Genomic DNA, 20,581 nt, shown 5'->3' on the forward strand with positions numbered 1-20,581 from the left:
CCATTCTACATTGGTGTCAGTACTATACGGTATCGCACAGCTCCAAACTACTTCCTGTCCCTGGATCGCCCATCTCTATTGTGTATGGCTTACCCAAGAATTACAGCTCCCGCCCTTACTCATGGCTAGAAATGACATGCTCAGAAAGAAACAAGATGGGTGAGGTCCAATTTTTTTATTGGATCAACTTCTGTGGGTGAAACAGACAAACTTTTGAGCCGTACAGAGCTCTTCTTCAGACAGAGACAGAAGAGCTCTGTGTAGCTCAAATGCTGGTCTCTCTCACTACCAGAAGTTGGTTCAATAAAAGATAGAACCTCACCCACCTTGTGTCTCTAATACCCTGGGACCGACACGGCTACAACAGTGAAGACAACAAGTGCTCATAAAGAGTGATCTACTCTGCAGCAAGTGGTTCTCAACCTTTCCAGACTATTGTACCTGATTTCAGTCCCAGGGGGCGGGGTTCGGGCTTCAGCTTGAGCCCCGGGCGGTGGTAAGGTGGCCGGGTGCCCGGTTTTCGACCAGAAAATCTGGTTGAAAAGGGGATCTGATAGTGTCCGGTCAGATCTACTGACTGGACACCCAAAGTCCAGTTACTGCGGGTGAGGGAGGTGGGGAGGTGCCAGGTCATCACCCGCACCAGCCCCTACTCAACCGGGGCCGCCACCTACCCACATCATGCGGCTGCAGCTCCCAGCAGGCAAATTGCTCCTGACCTGGGTGGGGAAGAGGGGAAGAGCAGTGAGCAACAGTGGAAGGGGAGAAGAGGCCCAAATGGGGGGCAGGGCCTCGGAGGGAAGAGGCAGGGCAGAAGAGGTCCAGCACTCCTGCATGAGTATCCGGTTTTTAAATATTACAAAGTTGACAAACCTAGGCAGTGGGCTTGGCTTGGGCTTCAGCTTCTGCATGTATCTTAGATTTGCGGGGGCCCTGCTTGCCACCCCCAATGGCGACCCTAAACTTGTGACCCCCCTAAACCCATCCCATGACCCCCCTGGGGGTTGCCACCCCCAGATTGAGAAACACTGATATAGTAGATAGTATAAACAAGTCATTGTCTGTATGAAATGTTAGTTTGGACTGACTTTGCTAGTGCTTTTTATGTAGCCTGTTGTAAAACTAAGCAAATATCTAGATGAGTTGATGTACCCCCTGTACCCCCAGGGACGGCAAGTTATGTGGGCCCATGGTGCCCGGGCTTGAGAAAATTCAGGGCCCAGGGGACCCAACTCCACCAATGTTCGGGGCCGGGTCTCTCTCCCAGCCCCGCCTGCCGCCCCCACGCACCTCTCCCGGCCCCGGCTGCCGCCCCCGCGTGCCTCCCCCAAGCGCCCCTGCCTTCCCTGGGCAGCGGGCGGCTGCCCCCTGCAGCTCCGCACTGTGCTCCCTCGCCAGCCGCTGCCGCAGCCGGCTACAAGGAAGCGGCGCCGGGGGCAGGCTGAGGCGGCTGCTGCGCCTGCGGAGGGAGGAGGGAGGAGCGCATGGCAGCCCTCCCCCCCGCCCCCCGGCAGGAGACTCCGAGTCGACTCGGGGGAGGGGAGGGGGAGGCTTATCCTGGCTGGACCTCCTGAGCAGCAGCCTGGGGGGGCTTGGATGAGTGTCGTGTTGGGGGTCGGTGAGGAGGCCCCCCCTTACTCTCCCCCAGAGTTCGCTGCCGCCAGCAGGGAGAGGGCTGGGGGGAGTCCTCCTCTCTGTCCCCCTGCCCCAGCCCAGGGTCAGCCTGCCTGCTGCACCCCAAACTCCTCATCCTTGGACCAGCCGCACGCCCCCTCCCACACCCAAACCCTCTATCCCAGCCCAGAGCCTGCACCCAGCACCCAAACTCATCTCAGAGCCCGCACTCAAACTTCCTCCCAGAGCCTGCACCCCAAACTCCCTCCCGCACCCAGACTCCCTCCCAGAGCCCGCACTCAAACTTCCTCCCAGAGCCTGCACCCCAAACCCCTCCCACACCCAGACTCCCTCCCAGAGCCCGCAGCCCCTGCTGCACCCCAGCCCCCTGCCTCAACCCAGAGCCTGCACCCAGCACCCAAACTCCATCTCAGAGCCTGCACCCCTCCCGCACTCAAACTTCCTCCCAGAGCCTGCACCCCAAACTCCCTCCCGCACCCAGACTCCCTCCCAGAGCCCGCACTCAAACTTCCTCCCAGAGCCTGCACCCCAAACCCCTCCCACACCCAGACTCCCTCCCAGAGCCTGCACTCAAACTTCCTCCCAGAGCCTGCACCCCAAACCCCCTCCCACACCCAGACTCCCTCCCAGAGCCTGTGCTCAAACTTCCTCCCAGAGCCTCTACCCCAAACCACCTCCCGCACCCAGACTCCCTCCCAGAGCCTGTGCTCAAACTTCCTCCCAGAGCCTCCACCCCAAACCACCTCCCGCCCCCAGACTCCCTCCCAGAGCCTTAGGCAGGTGTAGGGGGAGGCGGGACTTGGACCCATTCTGAGCAATGCCAAAAATTATACAAACCTGGCGCCCCTGTGTGTATCCCCAGGGGTATGCGTATCCCTGATTGAGAACCACTGCTCTAGCAGATGGGTTCCCAACCTGGGGGGCACAGCCACCCTGCCCTTTCCTTATTGCCAAATGGGACAGGGTCTTGGCTAGTTTGGAAGGGGACTCTGGGAGGGTCCTAGTATAGGAAAGGGAGTGTCCATATGGGGAAGGTTGAACGCCTACTGCTCTAGTACTTTGGGTTGTTAGAAGCTGTCACAACGAGGTCTATACTATATAGGCTTGATCCAAAACCTATTGAAGCCAATGGAAGTCTTTCCATTGATTTCAATGGTCTTTGGGTCAGGCTGCAAGCCAGGAAGTATGGTGATGGTGTCGTAATCAGGACTTGGGTGCTGTATTTATGCTGGGATGTGTTGTAGGAGGGTATCACATAGAGTCACAGTCAAAGACCGAGTACTGTAACAGTCATTACTAATATTACTACACTGGATCCCGCCACTGCTGATCTTTTAATGGTGACCCTTGCGCCTCGGATGCCTGAGAAGTAGGTGTCTGACACCACTAAATGCACATCCTGACGTGCACGGCAGCACTCCTAGGTTGGCCACTGTAATGGTTTAACTAGTCCTCTTGCCTCACTGTGAGTGATATGGTTTCGCAGCAGAAGCCTCATCAGCCACTGGGGCCCTGTAATAGAAAGGAGTAAAACAGAGCCCCTGAGAAGCCGGAGAGGACCTGCAACCCCCAGACAGGGCTTTCTCTGGGCTCCAGTAGTTATCAGCCCCCCGTGGAATCAGGACGAGGCCTTTTGTAAATTACACTTTTCCCTGTATGCTTCAGCTCTTTGGAGTCTATTTCAACCCAAGAGAGAGGACAGATTTCATTCTGACTGTTATGGATGGCCTGATGAATCACTGCAACAATAACTGCCAGCCAACTGCAGAGGGATTGCTGTCTGCCATGGTGAACAGCGGTGGGACTAAGGTGGAGAAGGTATGGGGCGCTGCTGCTGAGATGGACGGAAACTAGAATTCCCAGTGCTGGGAACAGTCATACGTTCAGAGAGTTTAAGGCCAGAAGGAACCATCAGATCTTCTAGTCTGATTCCTGTATCTTGGAAAACATAATCCCAACTATACATACAAACGGAGGGGGTCTAAATCAGCTGTTACCACTCAAGGGTGGAGTCATCATGGACAATTCTCTGAAAACATCCACTCAGTGTGCAATGGCAGTCAAAAAGGCTACCAGAATGTTAGGAAGCATTAGGAAAGGGATAGATAATAAGACAGAAAATATCATATTGCCTCTGTATAAATCCATGGGATGCCCACACCTATAAATTCATGAATGGTGTGGAGAAAGTAAATAGGGAAGTTTTATTTATCCTTTCACACACACACACAGACACAGACACACACACACACAAACCTGGGTTAATACAAACCTAAGGAAATATTTCTTCACACAACACAACTCGTAACTCATTGCCAGGGGATGTCGTGAAGGCCAAAAGTATAACCAGGTTCAAAAAAGAATTAGAGAAGTTCCTGGAGGACAGGTCCATCAATGGCTATTAGCCAAGGTGGTCAGGGGTGCAACACCGTGCACAGGGTGTCCCTACGCCTTCTGATTGAAACTGGGACTGGGTGACAGGGGATGGATCACTCGATAAATTGCCCTGTTCTGTTCATTTCTTCTGAAGCATCTGGCACCAGCAGAAGACAGGATACTGGGCTAGATGGACAATTGGTCTGACCCAGTATGGCCTTTCTTATGTTACCTCTGTATTGTGCCTAGATAGGACTCATCTCCTTTGAGCCATTGATATGTGGTCTTTGCGACAATGCACCTTGTAAGGCTCTGAAATGAGCCCTGCCAATAATATAGGAAATTGTGACTTTTAGGCAAAACCTAGAGGCTAACTCTGATTCTCCAGGGATGCTGAGGTTCCCTCTTGCCCCAGCTGCAGGATGGGATGAGAGTCTTGTCCCGTCTCATCTAGTTCCCTCTCTCTCAGGCAGCAGACCTTGTGGCTGGGGTTTGCAGCCGGTTGGATTCAGTCCAGCAGCCCAGCTCCAGGACCCTGATGAAGAAGTTAGTGGCCCTGCTGGCTGGCGAGGCGGAGCATCTGGACACAGTGATCTCATGCCTTCTGGACTACTCCTTCCCTACAGACAGGTACGAAATGCTTCCACTCTTCAGGCCTCACGTGATCCTTTGAGGCCCTATATGAGAACCTCACCAATGAGCACATTGTTTGGTCTTACTAAGGCAAAGTATAAAGCACTGACTGTTGAGGACTGAATCTCTCCCCTCTACATGGGACAAATTACCTGCCCTCTCCTCCTGATGGCTCTTCTCTTTTCAGCCACAAACCACAGCGAGCGAAATCCGCCTGTCAAAGATTCCTCTCCCGCATTCCCTGAATGTGTCTCCCCATGTGCAAGGCAGGAGCTCTCATTCCCAGTCCCCCTCTCCCGGCCCCTGGGACTTGTTAGAGATCTGCCTGTGGGAGAGGTTCTCAAAAGCACAGTCCCCCACACCTACGGTCAGTGCTCATGGGTCCTGGAGCAGGGGGTGGATTTAAGTCTGTGTTCTTGAGTTCACTATCCCTTTGCTACTCCGGCTGGCAAGCGCAGAGCTCATTCCGCCGTTCTCCTTCATCTGAACGTACAGATAGTGAGCCTAGGTGGAACGTTTGCTGTCTGAAGCACATTTGTGTTTGGGCAGGAAAAGTTGAGCAACAGTGATTACGCAAAGCGTGGTTTTATGATGGATGATCCCAAGCGGTGAGTTCCAAAAACAATCCATATCAGCAGGGCCGGCTCCAGGCACCAGCAAAACAAGCAGGTGCTTGGGGCGGCACATTTCTAGGGGCGGCATTCTGGAACCGGCCATTATAGGTGCTGACTCCGGGGCATGGGGAAAAAGTGCCCCCGCCACCCCAGCTCGCCGCCCCAGCTCGCCTCCACCTGCTTCCCTGAGCGCACCGCCGCCGCTCCGCTTCTCCCCCCTCCCTCCCAGGCTTGCTGCGCGCGAAACAGCTGTTTCACGCAGCAAGTCTGGGAGGGAGGAGAAGCCGAGCAGCAGGGCGTTTGGGGGAGGCGGCGGTGGTGGAGCGGAGGTGAGCTGGAGTGGGGAGCGGTTCCTCTACCCCCCGTTACTTCCTGCGCCCCCCCCCGCCCTAGCTCACCTCCACTCCGCCTGCTCCCCTGAATGCGCCGCCGCTCCGCTTCTCCCCCCTCCCTCCCAGGCTTGCCACGCGTGAAACAGCTGTTTTGCGCAGCAAGGCTGGGAGGGAGGGAGGAGAAGCTGAGCGGGGGGCGCTCAGGGGAGGCGGAGGTGAGCTGGAGCGGGGAGTGGTTCCTCTACCCCCCGTTACTTCCTGCGCCCCCCGACCCTAGCTCACCTCCGCTCTGCCTGCTCCCCTGAACACGCCGCTGCTCCGCTTCTCCCCCCCTCCTTCGCCTGAGAGGGAGGGGGGAGAAGCAGAGCGGCAGCGCACCCAGGGGAGCAGGCGGAGCGGAGGTGAGCTAGGGTGGGAGGTCGCGGGGGCCCCCAGGAAGCAATGGGGGGGGGGAAATGTGGCACGCCCGGGGGAGGAGGCGGGGCTGGGGATTTGGGGAAGGGGTTTGGAAGGGGTGGAGTTGGGGCGGGGCTGGGGGAGGGGGGTACGAAAAAAAAAGTGGGGGCAGCCAAATTTTTTTTGCTCGAGGTGGCAAAAATCCTAGAGCCAGCCCTGCATATCAGAGGACTCCACTGAAACCCTCCCTCACACCGTTGTTGGCTGAGCGCTGCGGAGATCTGAGCCACGCTGCTGCATGCCCGCTCCCTTTTTTTTTAAAAGGGAATTCAATGCTGGTGAAAGGTGCCCCATTGACACCCTTGGACAATGAAGACCTCAGTTGCAGCCCAGGAAGTGACGATGAAGCTTCCTCCACACTGCCCCTAACAACACTCTGACCTCATAGCTGGAGGGGCTGCCGACTAGGCAAGAAAGGCTCATTCAGCCTCCATGTCCCGTTCAATCCCTGAACCTACCAACAAGGGCCAAGTGTGGTGGTTGACTCTGTAATGTGGACAGCGTGCACTGGGCACTGGTCCGAGACCCTTAGTTCATTTCATATAGGACATCTGCTGCCAGAGAAGCTGTATTAGCCATTAGCCATCAGCCTCTCGGTATTAGCCATCAGCCAGTAACAGGTCGTGACCAATTGAGGCCAGATTCACACTGGCAGCCTTGAGCTGAAATGCTCCATATCCTGTGCCAGTGATTCTCAATCTGAGGTCCATGGAGTCCTTGTTCATGCTCCACATTGAATTGCACAAGCTCTGGGGACTGGATTGCTGGGCAGGGTGTTGGCTCCACAGGAATATTTCTCTTACAAAGAGATTACATTGGTGAAGAGGTTTAATAGCTTTTCTCCTAAGCCATCCAGTCCCTCATGTTGCCGTATTTCTGAATTTCTAGCAATGTGGCCGAGCTATGGCAGTTCCTATCTGCTGACCCGGCCCTCGGAGGACAGGTGATGGAGAACCTGGTTGTGAAGCTGCAGAGTCACCACAGCTCTGAGCACCAAGCCTCTCACACGTCTGCTGCCGTAAGTCACTGTTCGAACATCCATAGCCCCATACAGTAAAATCTATCCTATGTCTCTGTCACACGGCACACTCACCGCCAACGCGCCTCCTCATGCCAGGACATGATGTTGCAGGACTTATTCCACACTGGTGTCCCCTTGTCCAGCCTCCTGGTTCTGCAACACTCCGCAGGTTCCATGGTCTGGCCCTCTGGCCACGTCACCTCTTCCAGGGTTAACAGAAAAGTCCAATATGGGAAAACCCAACATGTAGTGGCCTCTGTGACAGGCCCTCAGCCCCAATCTGAGCCTCATCATTCTTGGTCTCTTAGTCCTGAGGTCGGTACTTTGCCTCTTGCTGGGGAACCCAGACCTGACCTCTGCTCTGGGTTCCAGCCCACGGACCCCATGATAGGCTGCTAAGGACTGTTCCTTCAATCCCTCACCACTTCCCTGAGCTGCTCCTCCCTTTTTCCTGCTTGTTAGCAACTCCCAGGGGTCTGCAGCTTCTGCTTTTCCCGCCCTGGATTTGTGGCTCCTTGTGACTTCTTCCCACCCAACTTCTGAGGAGCTTCCTCAAAGCTGTTCCCAGCCTCCCTGGCAGCAGCTGGGCTGTGTTTCAAACAGTCCTTCTGGTTTCCCTCCATAAGATAGGAGTCCCTGCCCCCTAGCCTTCCTCCTGGAGGTGGCATTTACTTCAGGCAGTCCCTCCACCTCTCCTGCAGGCAGGACTCCCCCAGTCTCCTCCTTTATGCTGGGTTGTAAGTTAGCCAACTGTGGGGCCTTAGCCAGATTCTCCTGGTGGCCCTTTTTCCCCAGTCAGTCCTCAGGCTCAGAGGGTTCAGGCATAGGTGCTGGAACTGGGGGGAACGGGGGTGCTGTAGCACCCCCTGGCTTGAAGCAGTTTCCATCATATACAGGGTTTACAGTTTGGTTCAATGGCTCTCGGCACCCCCACTACACAACGTGTTCCAGCACCCCTGGGTTCAGCCTTCTCCTGCTGGTGTTTTCTCTGCTAGGAGGGAGGAGGCAGCATGTATGCTGATCTCCTTCCTAAAGCTCATCCCGATTCACTGGGAGAGAGGGGAGTCCTGGCCCTCCCATTTTGCAAGGCTCCTGGTCCCAGGTCCTTACAGAAACATAACAGGAGTTCCTCCTGAGCACGACTTATTCCTTGGACCACTTCTTCCCTACCAGTATTTCTCAGCTCCTTACGTATATCAGACATCTCAAAATCTGACAGGGCCACGCCACGTGACAAGGGTGGGCTGACCCCTAGCACCGCTACCTTTACAGGGACAGACTATCCCCTCCATTTTGGGGCTACTCCATAATGTCCCGACAAACCCTTGGGGGAGGGTTCCATTCATCGCATCCATGTTGGAGCTCTGAGAAACCCCTGTGACGCTGTCTGCCCTGGTGCCAGCTCAGGATAGGGTTGCAGGCTAATTCACTCAGATGCTAACAGAAATCAAAGACGTCAAAAGCTATTGTAGTGTAATCAGGCAGTTCACCTGTGTGTTTGTTTAGTTCAAAGGAAAAGTTAAAGGAAACACTTATCTTTATAACCTGTTGATTGCTATTGTATTGTGTATATCCCTGTAATTAGTTAACCCTAGATCAAAAGTGTGCGTTGCTGTTAAAAGATGAGAATGAACTTGATGTGTAAAGTTTATGAAAACTAATGAAGGATTCTTGTTTGCTCTTACATTACATTGGCATCGTGTATATCCCTGTAATTAAATTACCCATCAAACACAATTGGAGCCTTGGAAATGTAAATGAAGAAGACTGCTAACTTCAAAGCAAGGGCTACTGTGTTTGACAACGGGAATTCACAGACTAAGTCTGAATTTCCTACTCATCCAAACCCACTTGGGTAAAGACACTGTTCAGATTGGTTTCTGGAAAAGCTATAAAATAGATGTCAAGGAATGATCCTGTATCTCTGACTGTTTGGACTCTTACAGGGAAGATGCCAAATGCAAAATGGAGATCCCCAGAAACATCTGGGTTCCTGAAAAGACTTTTAGGAAACCAAGAGATTACTACATCTCCGCTATCATTTGGGATTTACAAATTTTGACTCACCTGTTAATGTATTTTACCTGCTTTAACCTCTCAATAACTCTCATTTATTTTTCCTAGCTAATAAATCTTTAGTTAGTTTACTAGAGAATTGGCTGCCAGTGTTGTTTTTGGTGTGAGATCCAGAGTACCAATTGACCTAGGGTAAGTGACTGACCCTTTGGGGTTGGGAGTAACCTGATGTGGTGTGATTTTTGGTTTTAATAACCTTTAATCACAAAGTTCAGTTTGTCTGGGTGGCAAGATAGGCTGGAATGTCTAAGGGGACTGTCTGTGGTAAGACTGTCCTTGGTAAAACTGGTACTGTAATCCAGGAATGCACAATTCTTACTGGCTTTGTGAAATCCAATTATAGAATATACTACTAGTTTGGGGTGCCTGCCCTGTTTTATGGCAGTCTGATCTAAGATTGGCGCTCACAGTTGTGAACCACTCCAGAGAGCGTGACAATTGGCGTAGTCAGCACAGGAGTCACATGCCACAGGTCAATTGGGCTTAAAGATCATAACCCAACACTATTTAAAGTTTAAATTTGATATGGAGAGTTTTAAGAGTTAAAGATGAGTTACAATGGGTGAATCACAATCCTATGAGAGTCTTGACTCAAAAGAACCTGGAAAAGTATGTAAAGAAAGGGGGCTATCTGTTAAGAAGAAAGCCGCAGAACACGAACTGAGAGATTTGCTCATGGACTTTGACCAAAAAGCAGGGTCTCAGCCCCCCTAGACCCCAGATGCAGAAGAAAAGGCCCCTCTGAGGCACTTGGAAGCCAAGGAACAATGCAAGCATGAAAGAATGACGGTGGAAGTCCAAATGAGGGAGAAGAAAGATGCCGAGGAAGCTGATGAAAAAGCCACTCTTCTCTTCATTAATTTATTCTCTCCCATTCTTAGTCCCATGAGGCATTACCCCCATCCCAAGCATGCTGTCTCTGCAGCCCCTGCAGGTCAGGAAGCTCTGCGAGATCCGAAATCAAAGCTAGGTCCCCTGTGTGGCAATGCAGCCTAGTGTCACCAGACTCCACAAGGCAAAGCCTTCAACCTGCCAGTGCCTGGCTTCCCCCGCCCTGCTGCTCGGGGCAGTTTAACTCGGTTTGTTTCTCCATGAATCAGGGGAGTTTCATAGCACATAAGCAGGAAGTCCTGAGAACTGACGCAGGAGGGAGTAGGATTTCCAAGTAAGCTTGTATCTGTCTTGTTCCCTCTTCAGGCCACATGCGCTCTCTATGAGATGATCTCGGTGAGCAAGTCCAGAGATGCCACAACCCGCCTCTATCCTCAGCTGCTAATGGCTCTTCTTGTCGAAATCCATTTCAGCCTGGGACAGAGCATACCAGGGGATAAAGTCTCTGGAAGGGAAAGCAGCCGGCAGAGCCTCCACACCAGGTACTGCGCCTACTGGAAAGTCAACGGTCTAATTACATGGACAGTCATAGAGAAGTCATAGTTATCTTCTCCAGCTCTCATGTGGCCCCTGCAGGTTTTCCATAACTCTCTAATTCTGAGGGAGTTAGCAGGCAGGGCTTAGGTTGCAAGGGTGTCTCTCAGTGGTAAATGACATACCGACCAATGCACTGCAGAGGAAGTAGAAAGACTATCCCAGCAGCTATGGGGAGAAATTAGTGGGAGCCAATTTGCCAGTGTGTCAAAGGAATGTGGGTCCAACACTAAAGGGCTGAAGTTCTCCTGTTCTGTGACATTGACATGCCCTAGTGCTGATGTGCAATTGTCTGTAGGATTTGCTCAGAACTCTTTCTCTTTCTTCATATTACTAAATTGTATTACTATAGTGCCTAGGAACCCCAGTCACAAACCTGTGCCTTCCTAAGCTCTATTTAAACCATTGGTGTGTCTTTCCACACACAAGTAAATCCGTCACTCTCTGACAGACCTACCATGAGGGGGCTCCTGGCACTCAGTCACGCTGGTGTGTTGTTTGAATCTAGCTCTGCAGTGGAGGCTATAAAGATGCTGCTTCTCTGTGTTGGCTGCCGTTCCGAGCTGACTGTTATGGAGAAGGAGCAAGGCTGGATCCTCCTACAAAGCCCCCAAGATCACCTCCGTGGGGTGAGCCTCCTGGCCAGGTAATACACAAGCGTTTTCCATGCAGTCAGTCCTGCTAGTGGGGGCAATTCCAGAATGAAACATTCCTCACTTCTGGGCTGCCATGTGGCCCCAAGCTGACCCCTCACCCCCTTGTTGCAGAACGTGCTTCTTCCCTTACTAACAAAGGTATTTCTGCTTTGTGTCACAGAGCCATGGTGCACTATGCTTACCCTGAGACCACAAGGATGCTGCTGGACCTAGTGATCCCGCTCCTCGACAGAGGTGATAAGAAACGCAGGCTGACCATGATGGCCTTCTTTGTAGAAGTAAGTTTCATTAGCTGATGAGAGCAATTGGGTCTTGTGTCCTAGATTAGTGAGCAACTCCTCAAATCAAGCCTTTGAGACTCATTATTGCGCTACATAAACGATGAGCTTTATTGGTCATGTCCACATTGCCAGGTGTCCATGCAGCACTGACTAGGCTCCCCCAGTCCTGTCCCAGCACGCTCAGTGTAAAATCTGAGATGGATCCTTTAGGGGATCATTGGTTGCTCCAAAGTTGTAATCAGGAGCCTGATGGGAATATCCAAGAAACTAAGGTTCTGTAGAACAGCATCAGCCTGGACTCTCCCGAAGGGCAGCTGGGTCTCCTGTCGGCATCAGCCTTTCTGCAGGTCCATGAAAGGTTCCTCCCTGCGAAGTCACTAAGGAAAAGCAAAGAGGGGCATTGAGAGTGGGTATGGAGGAGAGAGGATCATGGTAAAAGCTCCCCCAGATGCAGGATCATTAGCTCTGAATGTGGTGAGCAATCTTTAACCTTCTCTATTGGATGGGTTAGTTAGAGGCACATCACCAGGAATGAGGTGGCTCTATAGTCCATCGCTAGGTTGTCCTCCCCATTTCCACGGGTTCTGTCTGGCTAGTTCCTATTTTCAGTTTTCAGGGATTGTCTCCTCATCTAACTCATTAAGGGATGGGGTTTAATTCTCTCCTCACCAGGAGTCCAATCCTGGGCCCATTGAGATCAATGGCAAAACTTCCACTGACTTCAGTGGGGTCAGGATTTCAACTCAGGGGTTTGATTTCTCAGTCCCAGCTTTCGCGTTATCTCAGAGCGGCTTGTTCTGCTTCACAGGGTCACCACGAGGGGTTCGGCTGCTCTTGGCAAACCCCCAGATGCACAAGAGTCCGCCATACAAATGGTCACTGAACATTTTGTTGCCCTACATGTTCTCCTGGAGGGTAGAGCAGCTCTGCTAACGCCTCTGGCTGAGTCTAGTGCTAACGGCCAGGAAGTCAGTGGGAGGACTGGATGTCACACACAAAGTGGGGCTGATGTATAGCAATGGACGGTACAACATGGAGGTTATGATGCCTCTCCACAGAACCGACACACAAAGTTTTCCGGTAAGCACCTGCTGCTGATTCGCTCTGTGTTGTTTTCAGCTTCTGCGTTACGAAGAGGCCAAGAAGCTCCCACATCCAGACACTTTGGACCGTCTCGAGGAGTGGACAAAACACCCCAGCCCAGTTTTCCGTTCACTTGGTCTAAGAGGACTCAGCATCCTGGCAACCCAACCAGGGAAGGTGAGAGCCCAGGCTTGGTTAACTGGAAAACAACGAGGTGGCTGTGACCCAGTGGACTGAGTTCTGGACAGGCAGTGAGGCACAGTGTTCTGAGCCCACCTCTGCTGCTGGCTTGCTGACCCTTTCGGTGCCTCCATTTCCCCAGCAGGAACGGGGATCACAACGGCCCCTCAATGCAGATCTTTCCTCGGAGAGTATTTTAGATGGGATTTTACTGCTTGGATTTCAGGTGGACGTTATCATTCTCCTAGGGCTACCACACGTCCGGGTTTCCCCGGACATGTCCGGCTTTTCGCTCTTTAAATAGCCGTCCGGGGGGGGGATTTCTAAAAATCTAAAAATGTCCGGGATTTCCCCCCAGTCGGCTATTTATCGACCAAAAAGCGGCTGACAGGGCGGCCGAGCGCCGCTCGCATTGGGGCCTCGGCAGCCAAAGCCCCTTCCCAGCTCCCCCCATCCCCTGCAGCCGTAGCACGCCACCTGGCAGCGCTGGGGGGCGGGGCTGTGCACCTATGAGGGAACGCGGCGGCTGGGCTGGCAGCGGCGGCCAGAGCCCCTCCCCCGCTTCCCCCCCTCCTCCACAGCCACAGCACGCCGCTCGGCAGCGCTCGGGCGGGGCGCTCCTTGGGGTGTGGAGCCAGACACCTGCTCTAAGCCGAGTGGCACGGTAAGGGGGCCGGGGAGTTGGAGAAGGGGGGCAGTCAGGGGACAGGGAGCGGGGGGGGGTTGGATGGGTCGGGAGTTCGGGGGGGGCTGTCAGGGGGGCAGGGGTGTGGAGAGGGGTTGGGACAGTCAGGGACAGGGAGCACGGGGGGTTAGATGGGTCGGGGGTTCTGGGGGGGCTGTCAGGGGGCGGGAAGTGGGAGGGAGTGGCTAGGGGGCAGGGCTACCCCCCGCCAATGGAGTGTCCTCTCTTTGAAAGTTCAGATATGGTAACCCTAATTCTCCCCCATGCAAATTACCCCAGCAGCATTCCTGTTCCTTCTTGGAGAGACCATTCCTGGTGCTGTCACAAAGGAAGACCTTGATTGGTCTAAAGACCTTAGCGAGCACACAGGGCCCTGTCTCATCGCCTCCTCCAGTGGCAAGACCCAACATTGCAGCACTGCCTCAGTTTTCCCCTCCTCGGCTTGACTTCACAAATACCTCGTTCAATAACACCCTTATTCAGGCTCATTTATTAAGACAAACAAGCCTTTGAAGGCCAAAGATAAAACCCTCAGAATCAAACCTGACAGTGTCCAACAGACTAAAAATTAGAAACTGGATCTTCTGCCATTACCACATCTCCTCTTCTGAGCTCACTCAACAAAGGTTCCACCCTGTCCTTAGTAAACATAAGAAAACTTAACTTTGGCCCCCTTCCTGGGCACCCCTTCTGCAAGCTTTTTGCCCCCAGGCTCTGCGGAGTACTTTGTTCTCTTGGGGGAGGACTGCTTCCCATGGCTTCCTCCCTGGAGGCCCTTTTCCCCCATCAGATTCCCCCTGCCTTCCCTCCCAGGGTACTCTAGGAGCCACTCCCCCCTGCTCCTGCTTCCCCTTCCTTCCTGACAGCCCAAAATAGTTCTCTCCTCCTCCGCTGCATCTGATTAATGCATGGAGCTGGCTGGCCCCAAAGTCTCTGGCCCTGAGAGAGGCAGAGCACTCTCTTAAAGAGTGTTTGTGGCTCTGCCCCCAAATGATATTTCAATGCCTTGCCTATCAGGTCCAAGTTTCTCAAACTTTGCAGAGGGTTCAGCTCTCACCTAGGACTCCCCATGGGCCAGGTTTGATTTTTTCCCCAAGTTTCACCCTTTGGGGGATTGTCTGCATGGGAAAAGAAGGTGGCTAGAAGTTTTCGTTTGTTTGTTTGTAAGTGGAAAAACTGCCCTACAGCTCAGAGACGAAAAAATCACAATTGACTGGGGAGACAGCATGGAACATTTCCATCCAAAAAGGGAATGTTTTTAGGAGCATATCAAAAGGAGCAACTAGAATGGAAACTGTGTACCAGCCTTAACTATGGAGATTGCTGCCAGCATCTGCTATAATAATAATTAATAGCACGTAGAAAAGAGAGAAAAGCCCCGAAGCAAACCACAGCTTTGCCCACTCTACACCAGAACGACCCGGGACAGGGTTAGGATTCACTGATTGCCTCGTCAGGCATCCCCATCGATTCTAAAGCACCACGCCTCCGACTGTGGAGACGGAGCTTCTCTCTGACTTGGTGCCACGGGGTAGAATAAACACAGCCCTGGCACTGTGGCGTGTACTCACTGGAGGGCTGGGAGATCTGATGAGCCCCCCCATGTGTGTGTGTGTGTAGGTGGAACAAGTCAAGGCCCTGCTGCCTGCCATCCTTTGGGGTTCGGATGAGATGGATGATGGGAGTATTCTGGAGGCCATCTCAGCTGTTCAGAACCTTCTGCAGAGCCTGGATGGGAGTGAGCTCACCAGCGTGGCCAGGAAGCTAATCCCCTTATTCGATGCTGTAAGTCAGGGTCTCTTGACCTGCCCATCCCCAGCCAGACAGTGTTGTGACTCTGGAGTCGTAGTGGTGGCATATCTGACCTGATCAGTTCCGAGCCATTGCCTGGGCCTCAGGCATTGGTGACACCTTGGTCTCTCGTGTTCTCTGTGTGTGGCATGCAACCGTTTGGTCTCCTGAGGACTGATCTGCTTTAATCTAACTCAAGTTAACATGCTCAATGTAGTGGTCATGGGGTGAAATGTAATGCCCTGTGCTTTGGAGTCTAGATGAATGAATGGCCCTTAAATGCTATGAAATGATGAAAGTGTTGAACCCATTAAAGAAACCCTCCAAAGAGCCCTTCACTGTGGATGGAGTCACCACTTACAGGAGGCCTCCAGGGAAATTTAGGAACCACTGTCCTAACCTGTGTTGTCTGCCCCTCCACCCAAACCTTTCTGCAAATGGGTGCCCTCTTGGTGGGCAGACCATGGAGTTATTAGTCAGACTGGCCCCTATCTGTGGTTTGCATTGTGCCGAGCTCACCCTGTAAGGAGAGTGTGAAGCTCCCTCAGTGAGATCCCCTCATGGTTGTGTGTCCATCACAGGTGAGACCCCAGGTGCGCTCTGCTGCCATCATGCTCTTTACAGAGTTGCTTAGCATGGTGAAGAGGAGGCAGAAGCCCCTGCTGCAGGAGGAAGTGACCCGCAGCCTGGTCCCACTGCTCCTTCACTTACAGGACGAGGACCCTGACGTGGGCAAGGTAAGTCCCGCTGCCATGTGCTCCCTGGTGCAGCAGGCCCTGACTGCTCCAGCTCTCCTGCTAGATCTGTCTCCAGAGCCGCCTCCCAAAAGTGAAAAATCTCAGCCCTACCCGCTTACCTAAGCAAGTTCCCTGGCCTTCAATGGACACACAAGTGGAGATGTTTTATGGCTCCCAGCAGCCACTTCCTAAGTCACTGAACTGCAGCCACCATGAAGATCAAACTCCAGGAGCCTCCACTAATAGGAACAAAGAGACACCAAGGGTCAGCAGGATACCATGTGACCCCCACATTCCTTTCCCTCATTGATCATTTCAGCTGGCTTTTCACTGCAGAGTGACCACAGATTCCAGCTCTTCTCATGATGCAAACTTTCCTTGTCCCATCTTGTGTTACAGAGGTGTCAGAAAGCCTTGGCTGGGTGTTTTCAGCTCCTGGGATGGTCTTGTCCTAAGCAGATTAACAGCAAGAAGGCTTGGCACACCCATCCCCGGGTGGTGGACAAGATCTGCCAGCACTCTGTAAGTGAACAATCGGCTTCTCGTGAGTGCTGCTTCTAGATGTGGGACCGGAAACGTGTTCCCTCACTCACTGCTCTGATTGCATGTCTAGTACTAGCATACTGCACTCTGGCTTCCTCTTAGAAGCACCCAGCTCCCCCACTCCTCCCAGTGCCTGTCAGATCTGAACAGCCAGACCTGGCCAGGACTTCAGTACGGAGGTGAAAGCTCAGAACATAAAGAATCAGTTGATGGCAAAAATGCCTTCCGAATCCTGCAGGAAACTGGATGTCCCCATTTTTCACCTTACCCCAGCCCATTGGCCACTTCTGCACCGTATTTCCTATGCTCTGCACCCTCTCTAATGTCCTCCCCAGATGAAGCCCATACAACCAGGCTTCAGTGTTCTCTAGTGCCAGGCTCCAGCCCTGCAGTGCCAGCAGCTCAGACACCAGCAATGTGTCTGGTGACACTTTGAAATGGTCATTTAATGACTCCCTGGCATGTAGATGGTCGCCCCCAGGATACATGGAGATGGGAGCTGCATTCTTCCCACCCCTCCAAGCCAAGCAGCTACCTGGAGATGAAATCTCTCTTCTCCTCACCCTGCGGCCCCAGCAACAAGAAGCTTCTTTGGTTTCTATTCCTAGGTGCTGAAGCTCAAGAGCGTATTTGACATCTTGCTCCAATGTCTGGATCACCTCCAGAGCCCCCAGGCTCCAATACGACGGGCAGCAGCCATCTTTATCGGTAACCACGACTTTTCTTAAGCAACTTCTATCTGAGAGGTTGTCCCGTGTTCTGCTTGGAGGGCACTAGCAGCAAGAATTAACCTCCTGGGATCCTAATGTCTAGGTTTCCTGCCCTTGAGGCAGTTGGGCTGGAGATTATATCAAAAGGCCTGGAGCAAATTACAACCCTACCCTCCAGCTCCACCGACTGGAATCCCTGTGGGACTGCAGCAATACCATAGCCATTGGCAATCAGGCTCTCTGTATCTTCCAAGACATGAGCCTCTTTGTCTTGGAGCTTGTGGACTTGTCTGATTATCCCAGGGACCACTTGAAAGCTGTTTTGCTTGTTGGAAAGACTGACATTTTTTAAAAGGTAGCCCCAGGGGAGGTGAAAACTCCTGCAAGATTCATTTCCATTGTACGTTCCAGGTTGCACTGTTCAAAGCTCAGAGCCCGCCATGGTCAGGCAAGAGAAGGAGCTGATACTTCAGTGTAAGTAGTTGCCACATGGCTGTGTTTGCATGTGGAAGGAGAGCTCATGCTCCTTGTAGAATATCAGGGTTGGAAGGGACCTCAGGAGATCACCTAATCCAACCCCCTGCTCAAAGCAGGACCAATCCCCAGATAGTGTTTGTTTGTTTGTTAAACCCCAGTTCCCTAAATGGCCCCCTCAAGGATTGAACTCACAACCCTGGGTTTAGCAGGCCAATGCTCGAACCACTGAGCTATCCCTCCCACTTGTGAACCAATCTAGGAAAAGTGCAACTCCCCCGCCATGCTGCTGCATTGAGTTCAATTTAGACGTGGCCAGAGGTAGCTGTTGAGAGAGCCTGGACATCAGTCCCAGCTTTGTTTTCTCTGATGTCAGGCATCACTTCCATCTCCAGGTGCCAGAAGGTTTTACCAGGAGAAAGTAAATGCCAGGCAGGGTGAGAGGCCCTGGCATGTGTCAGGGAGATGGTGCTAAGGAGGTGGATGCCCCAGAATGCAGTGGAAGATGGTGCTGCCAAGGGCAGATGTCCCTGAGGACTTAAGCGGTTATCAGCTGGCGATGACACTGATAGCCCTGGTGGGTCCAGAGCATCTGGGAGGAGTTAGTTGCTGTGGAAGATCAGGGGCGGCTCCAGGCACCAGCGCAGCAAGTGCGTACCTGGGACGGCAAGCCACGGGGGGCGGCGTGCCGGTCGCCGTGAGGGCGGCAGTCAGGCAGCCTTCGGCGGCATGCCTGCGGGAGGACCGCCGGTCCCGCAGCTTCGGCGGCAATTCGGCGGCAGGTACGCTGAAGGCACGGGACCGGCAGATCACCGACAGAAATGCCGCTGAATCCGCGTGACCAGCGGACCGCCCGCAGGCATGCCACCAAAGGCCGCCTGACTGCCGTGCTTGGGGTGGCAAAAAACATAGAGCCGCCCCTGTGGAAGATACAGAGGCCCATGGTGCAGGTGCTAGGGCATGCTAATACGATATGTGTTTTGACCTGAGCTTCCTCTCTCTGTCTCAGCTCTCAGTGGCCTGCAGCAAGATCCGGATTCCTCTGTCCGTGTCAGTGTCTCACGGGCCATTCAGCAAGTTCGGGATGGTGGCAGAAACCAGTCACCTCAGACCCTAGGAGCTAGATTCAGGAACCTGTTCTGCTGCTTGACTGGCCAGGAGGAGAGGGAAAATGCTCCTGACGGAGATCTCTTGGGTGGCCCGGACCTTTCCCAAAGCCACTGATGGGACTCAGGAGGGCCCTGAGTTCCCACAGAGAAGTTGGTGACTGGAGGAGGTCAGCTGAGCCACCACCCCAGCCCCGAAGCCAGTGCCTGCATGATCCTGTGGTAATTACCTGCATTGTTCCCCATGAGATGTAGGCAGCTGGGGATGAGTTTAAGTGACCCCAGTACGCAGCAGAATGATGGCGACTGGCTCCAGCTAAACAAAAGGGTGACAAGACTGTTAGTGTAAAACCAAGGGCATTTGCTCTCACGTCTCTGTCTTCCTTCCATAATGGAACGAATTGCAAGAAAGCTGGTTCATTACATCAGCCACGGCATTAATGACCTTTTCCCTTTCTTCTGATTAGCCTCCGATCCGAAGATGGAATGCTGGGCTAGATGGACCACTGGTCTGATCGAATATGGCTGTTCGTATGATCCAGGCCTCTAGTTCCCCTTGGACAGTTAAATAAAACCCTTCATCTCTCCATCCATTGACATTATATAATCTCACTTTTCTTTAGACACTTGGGCCAGCACTTTCAAACATGGATGTCAATAGATACCTAAATCCATACTTCTTCTTCAACGCTTAGCCGAACGGTCGGCCGTAGCAATTGTTCACCATCGATCCGTTCCTGTGCTTGACGGGCCGAGAGCCCAACGTCGGAATAGACTTCAGGCACCCATGTAATAGGGGGCCTGCCTTTGGGCTGCCTGCACCCCTTGATTGGTGGAATTGTCTCTCGGATGTTACGAGCCACTCAGAGAACGGCGTTCGCCGGAACATCGTGTGGATATTTTCATAATGTCTTCCAAATGGTCGTCAGTCAGAGAAGAACGTTGCTTGTTTTTATTCATGTTCATGATGGAAAATGTTTGTTCACATATGTAAGTGCGTCCAAAAATGCTGAACGTTTTCAGTGCAACTTCATTGTCCAGACTTTTGTAGAAGTGCCGCAAGCTGCTTTCTCTGTGCTTATTTCGGTAAACTGCCGAACACTGAAGTTCAATAACCTCCAACTGCAAATCTAGTGGCACTTCCTCTGGATCCACAGAAAAGGGATCTTCAATCAGCTTCAACTGGACGTCTTCTTCTTTAGACAAAGTAAGTCTTCTGTCCAATTCTTCAATCAAAAGAATGATGTGCTTTGCGTATTTTTCTCCTAACTCGGCGTGTTTGTGCTGAGGGATACGCTGTGCACAAGTGTGAAAGTGACACATTTCACCTTTTGACAGCTGACTTCTGAAAAGTTTCAATTTCATTTTGAAAGCTTTCACTGCTGCACACATTTGAAAGATAAGTTGATTTTTTCCCTGAAGTTGAATGTTGAGATCATTCAGGTGTGCTGTAATATCACAAAAGAAAAAGAGATCTTGATTCCAGGACTCATTTTCAAGCTCTGGGAATTTTATTGGCCCATTTTCTAGGAATTTTGCTACCTCCTCTTTCAAAGCAACGAAACGCTGGAGCACTCTTCCTCGACTCAATCACCTCATTTCTGTATGGTAGATTAAGTCATTGCACTCGGTGTCTACCCCTTCAAGAAAGGCTCGAAATGTCCTATGTTTTAGTCCTCTAGAACGGATGTAGTTTACAATGGAAACTACCACTGACATTACATGCTCAAATTTTAAGACTTTGCTACAAAAAACCTGCTGATGTAT

At 52.4% G+C, this 20,581-nt stretch overlaps 1 protein-coding gene across 1 annotated transcript; it reads left to right on the plus strand.

The window, feature by feature from the left end:
• Positions 1 to 11,415: 11,415 nt before the first annotated feature.
• On the plus strand, positions 11,416 to 16,653 carry LOC135979439 (maestro heat-like repeat-containing protein family member 7). Its single transcript, XM_065579799.1, has 5 exons — positions 11,416 to 11,502; positions 12,625 to 12,765; positions 15,074 to 15,238; positions 15,826 to 15,981; positions 16,381 to 16,653. The coding sequence occupies exons 1-5, from the start codon at positions 11,422 to 11,424 to the stop codon at positions 16,540 to 16,542; spliced, it is 705 nt and encodes a 234-aa protein (XP_065435871.1). The 5' UTR covers positions 11,416 to 11,421; the 3' UTR covers positions 16,543 to 16,653.
• Positions 16,654 to 20,581: the final 3,928 nt, after the last annotated feature.

This window comes from Chrysemys picta, unplaced genomic scaffold, assembly GCF_011386835.1.
Source record: "Chrysemys picta bellii isolate R12L10 unplaced genomic scaffold, ASM1138683v2 scaf853, whole genome shotgun sequence".
NCBI classification, from domain to species: Eukaryota; Metazoa; Chordata; order Testudines; family Emydidae; genus Chrysemys; species Chrysemys picta.

What these genes read in the sequence shown, in the direction of transcription:
- LOC135979439 (XM_065579799.1), top strand. Translation starts at nt 11,422, where the DNA reads ATGCTGCTGGACCTAGTGATCCCGCTCCTCGACAGAGGTGATAAGAAA. An exon ending in TAATCCCCTTATTCGATGCT is followed by an intron (nt 15,239 to 15,825) that starts GTAAGTCAGGGT and finishes TGTCCATCACAG; the next exon opens with GTGAGACCCCAGGTGCGCTC. An exon ending in AGGACCCTGACGTGGGCAAG is followed by an intron (nt 15,982 to 16,380) that starts GTAAGTCCCGCT and finishes CTTGTGTTACAG; the next exon opens with AGGTGTCAGAAAGCCTTGGC.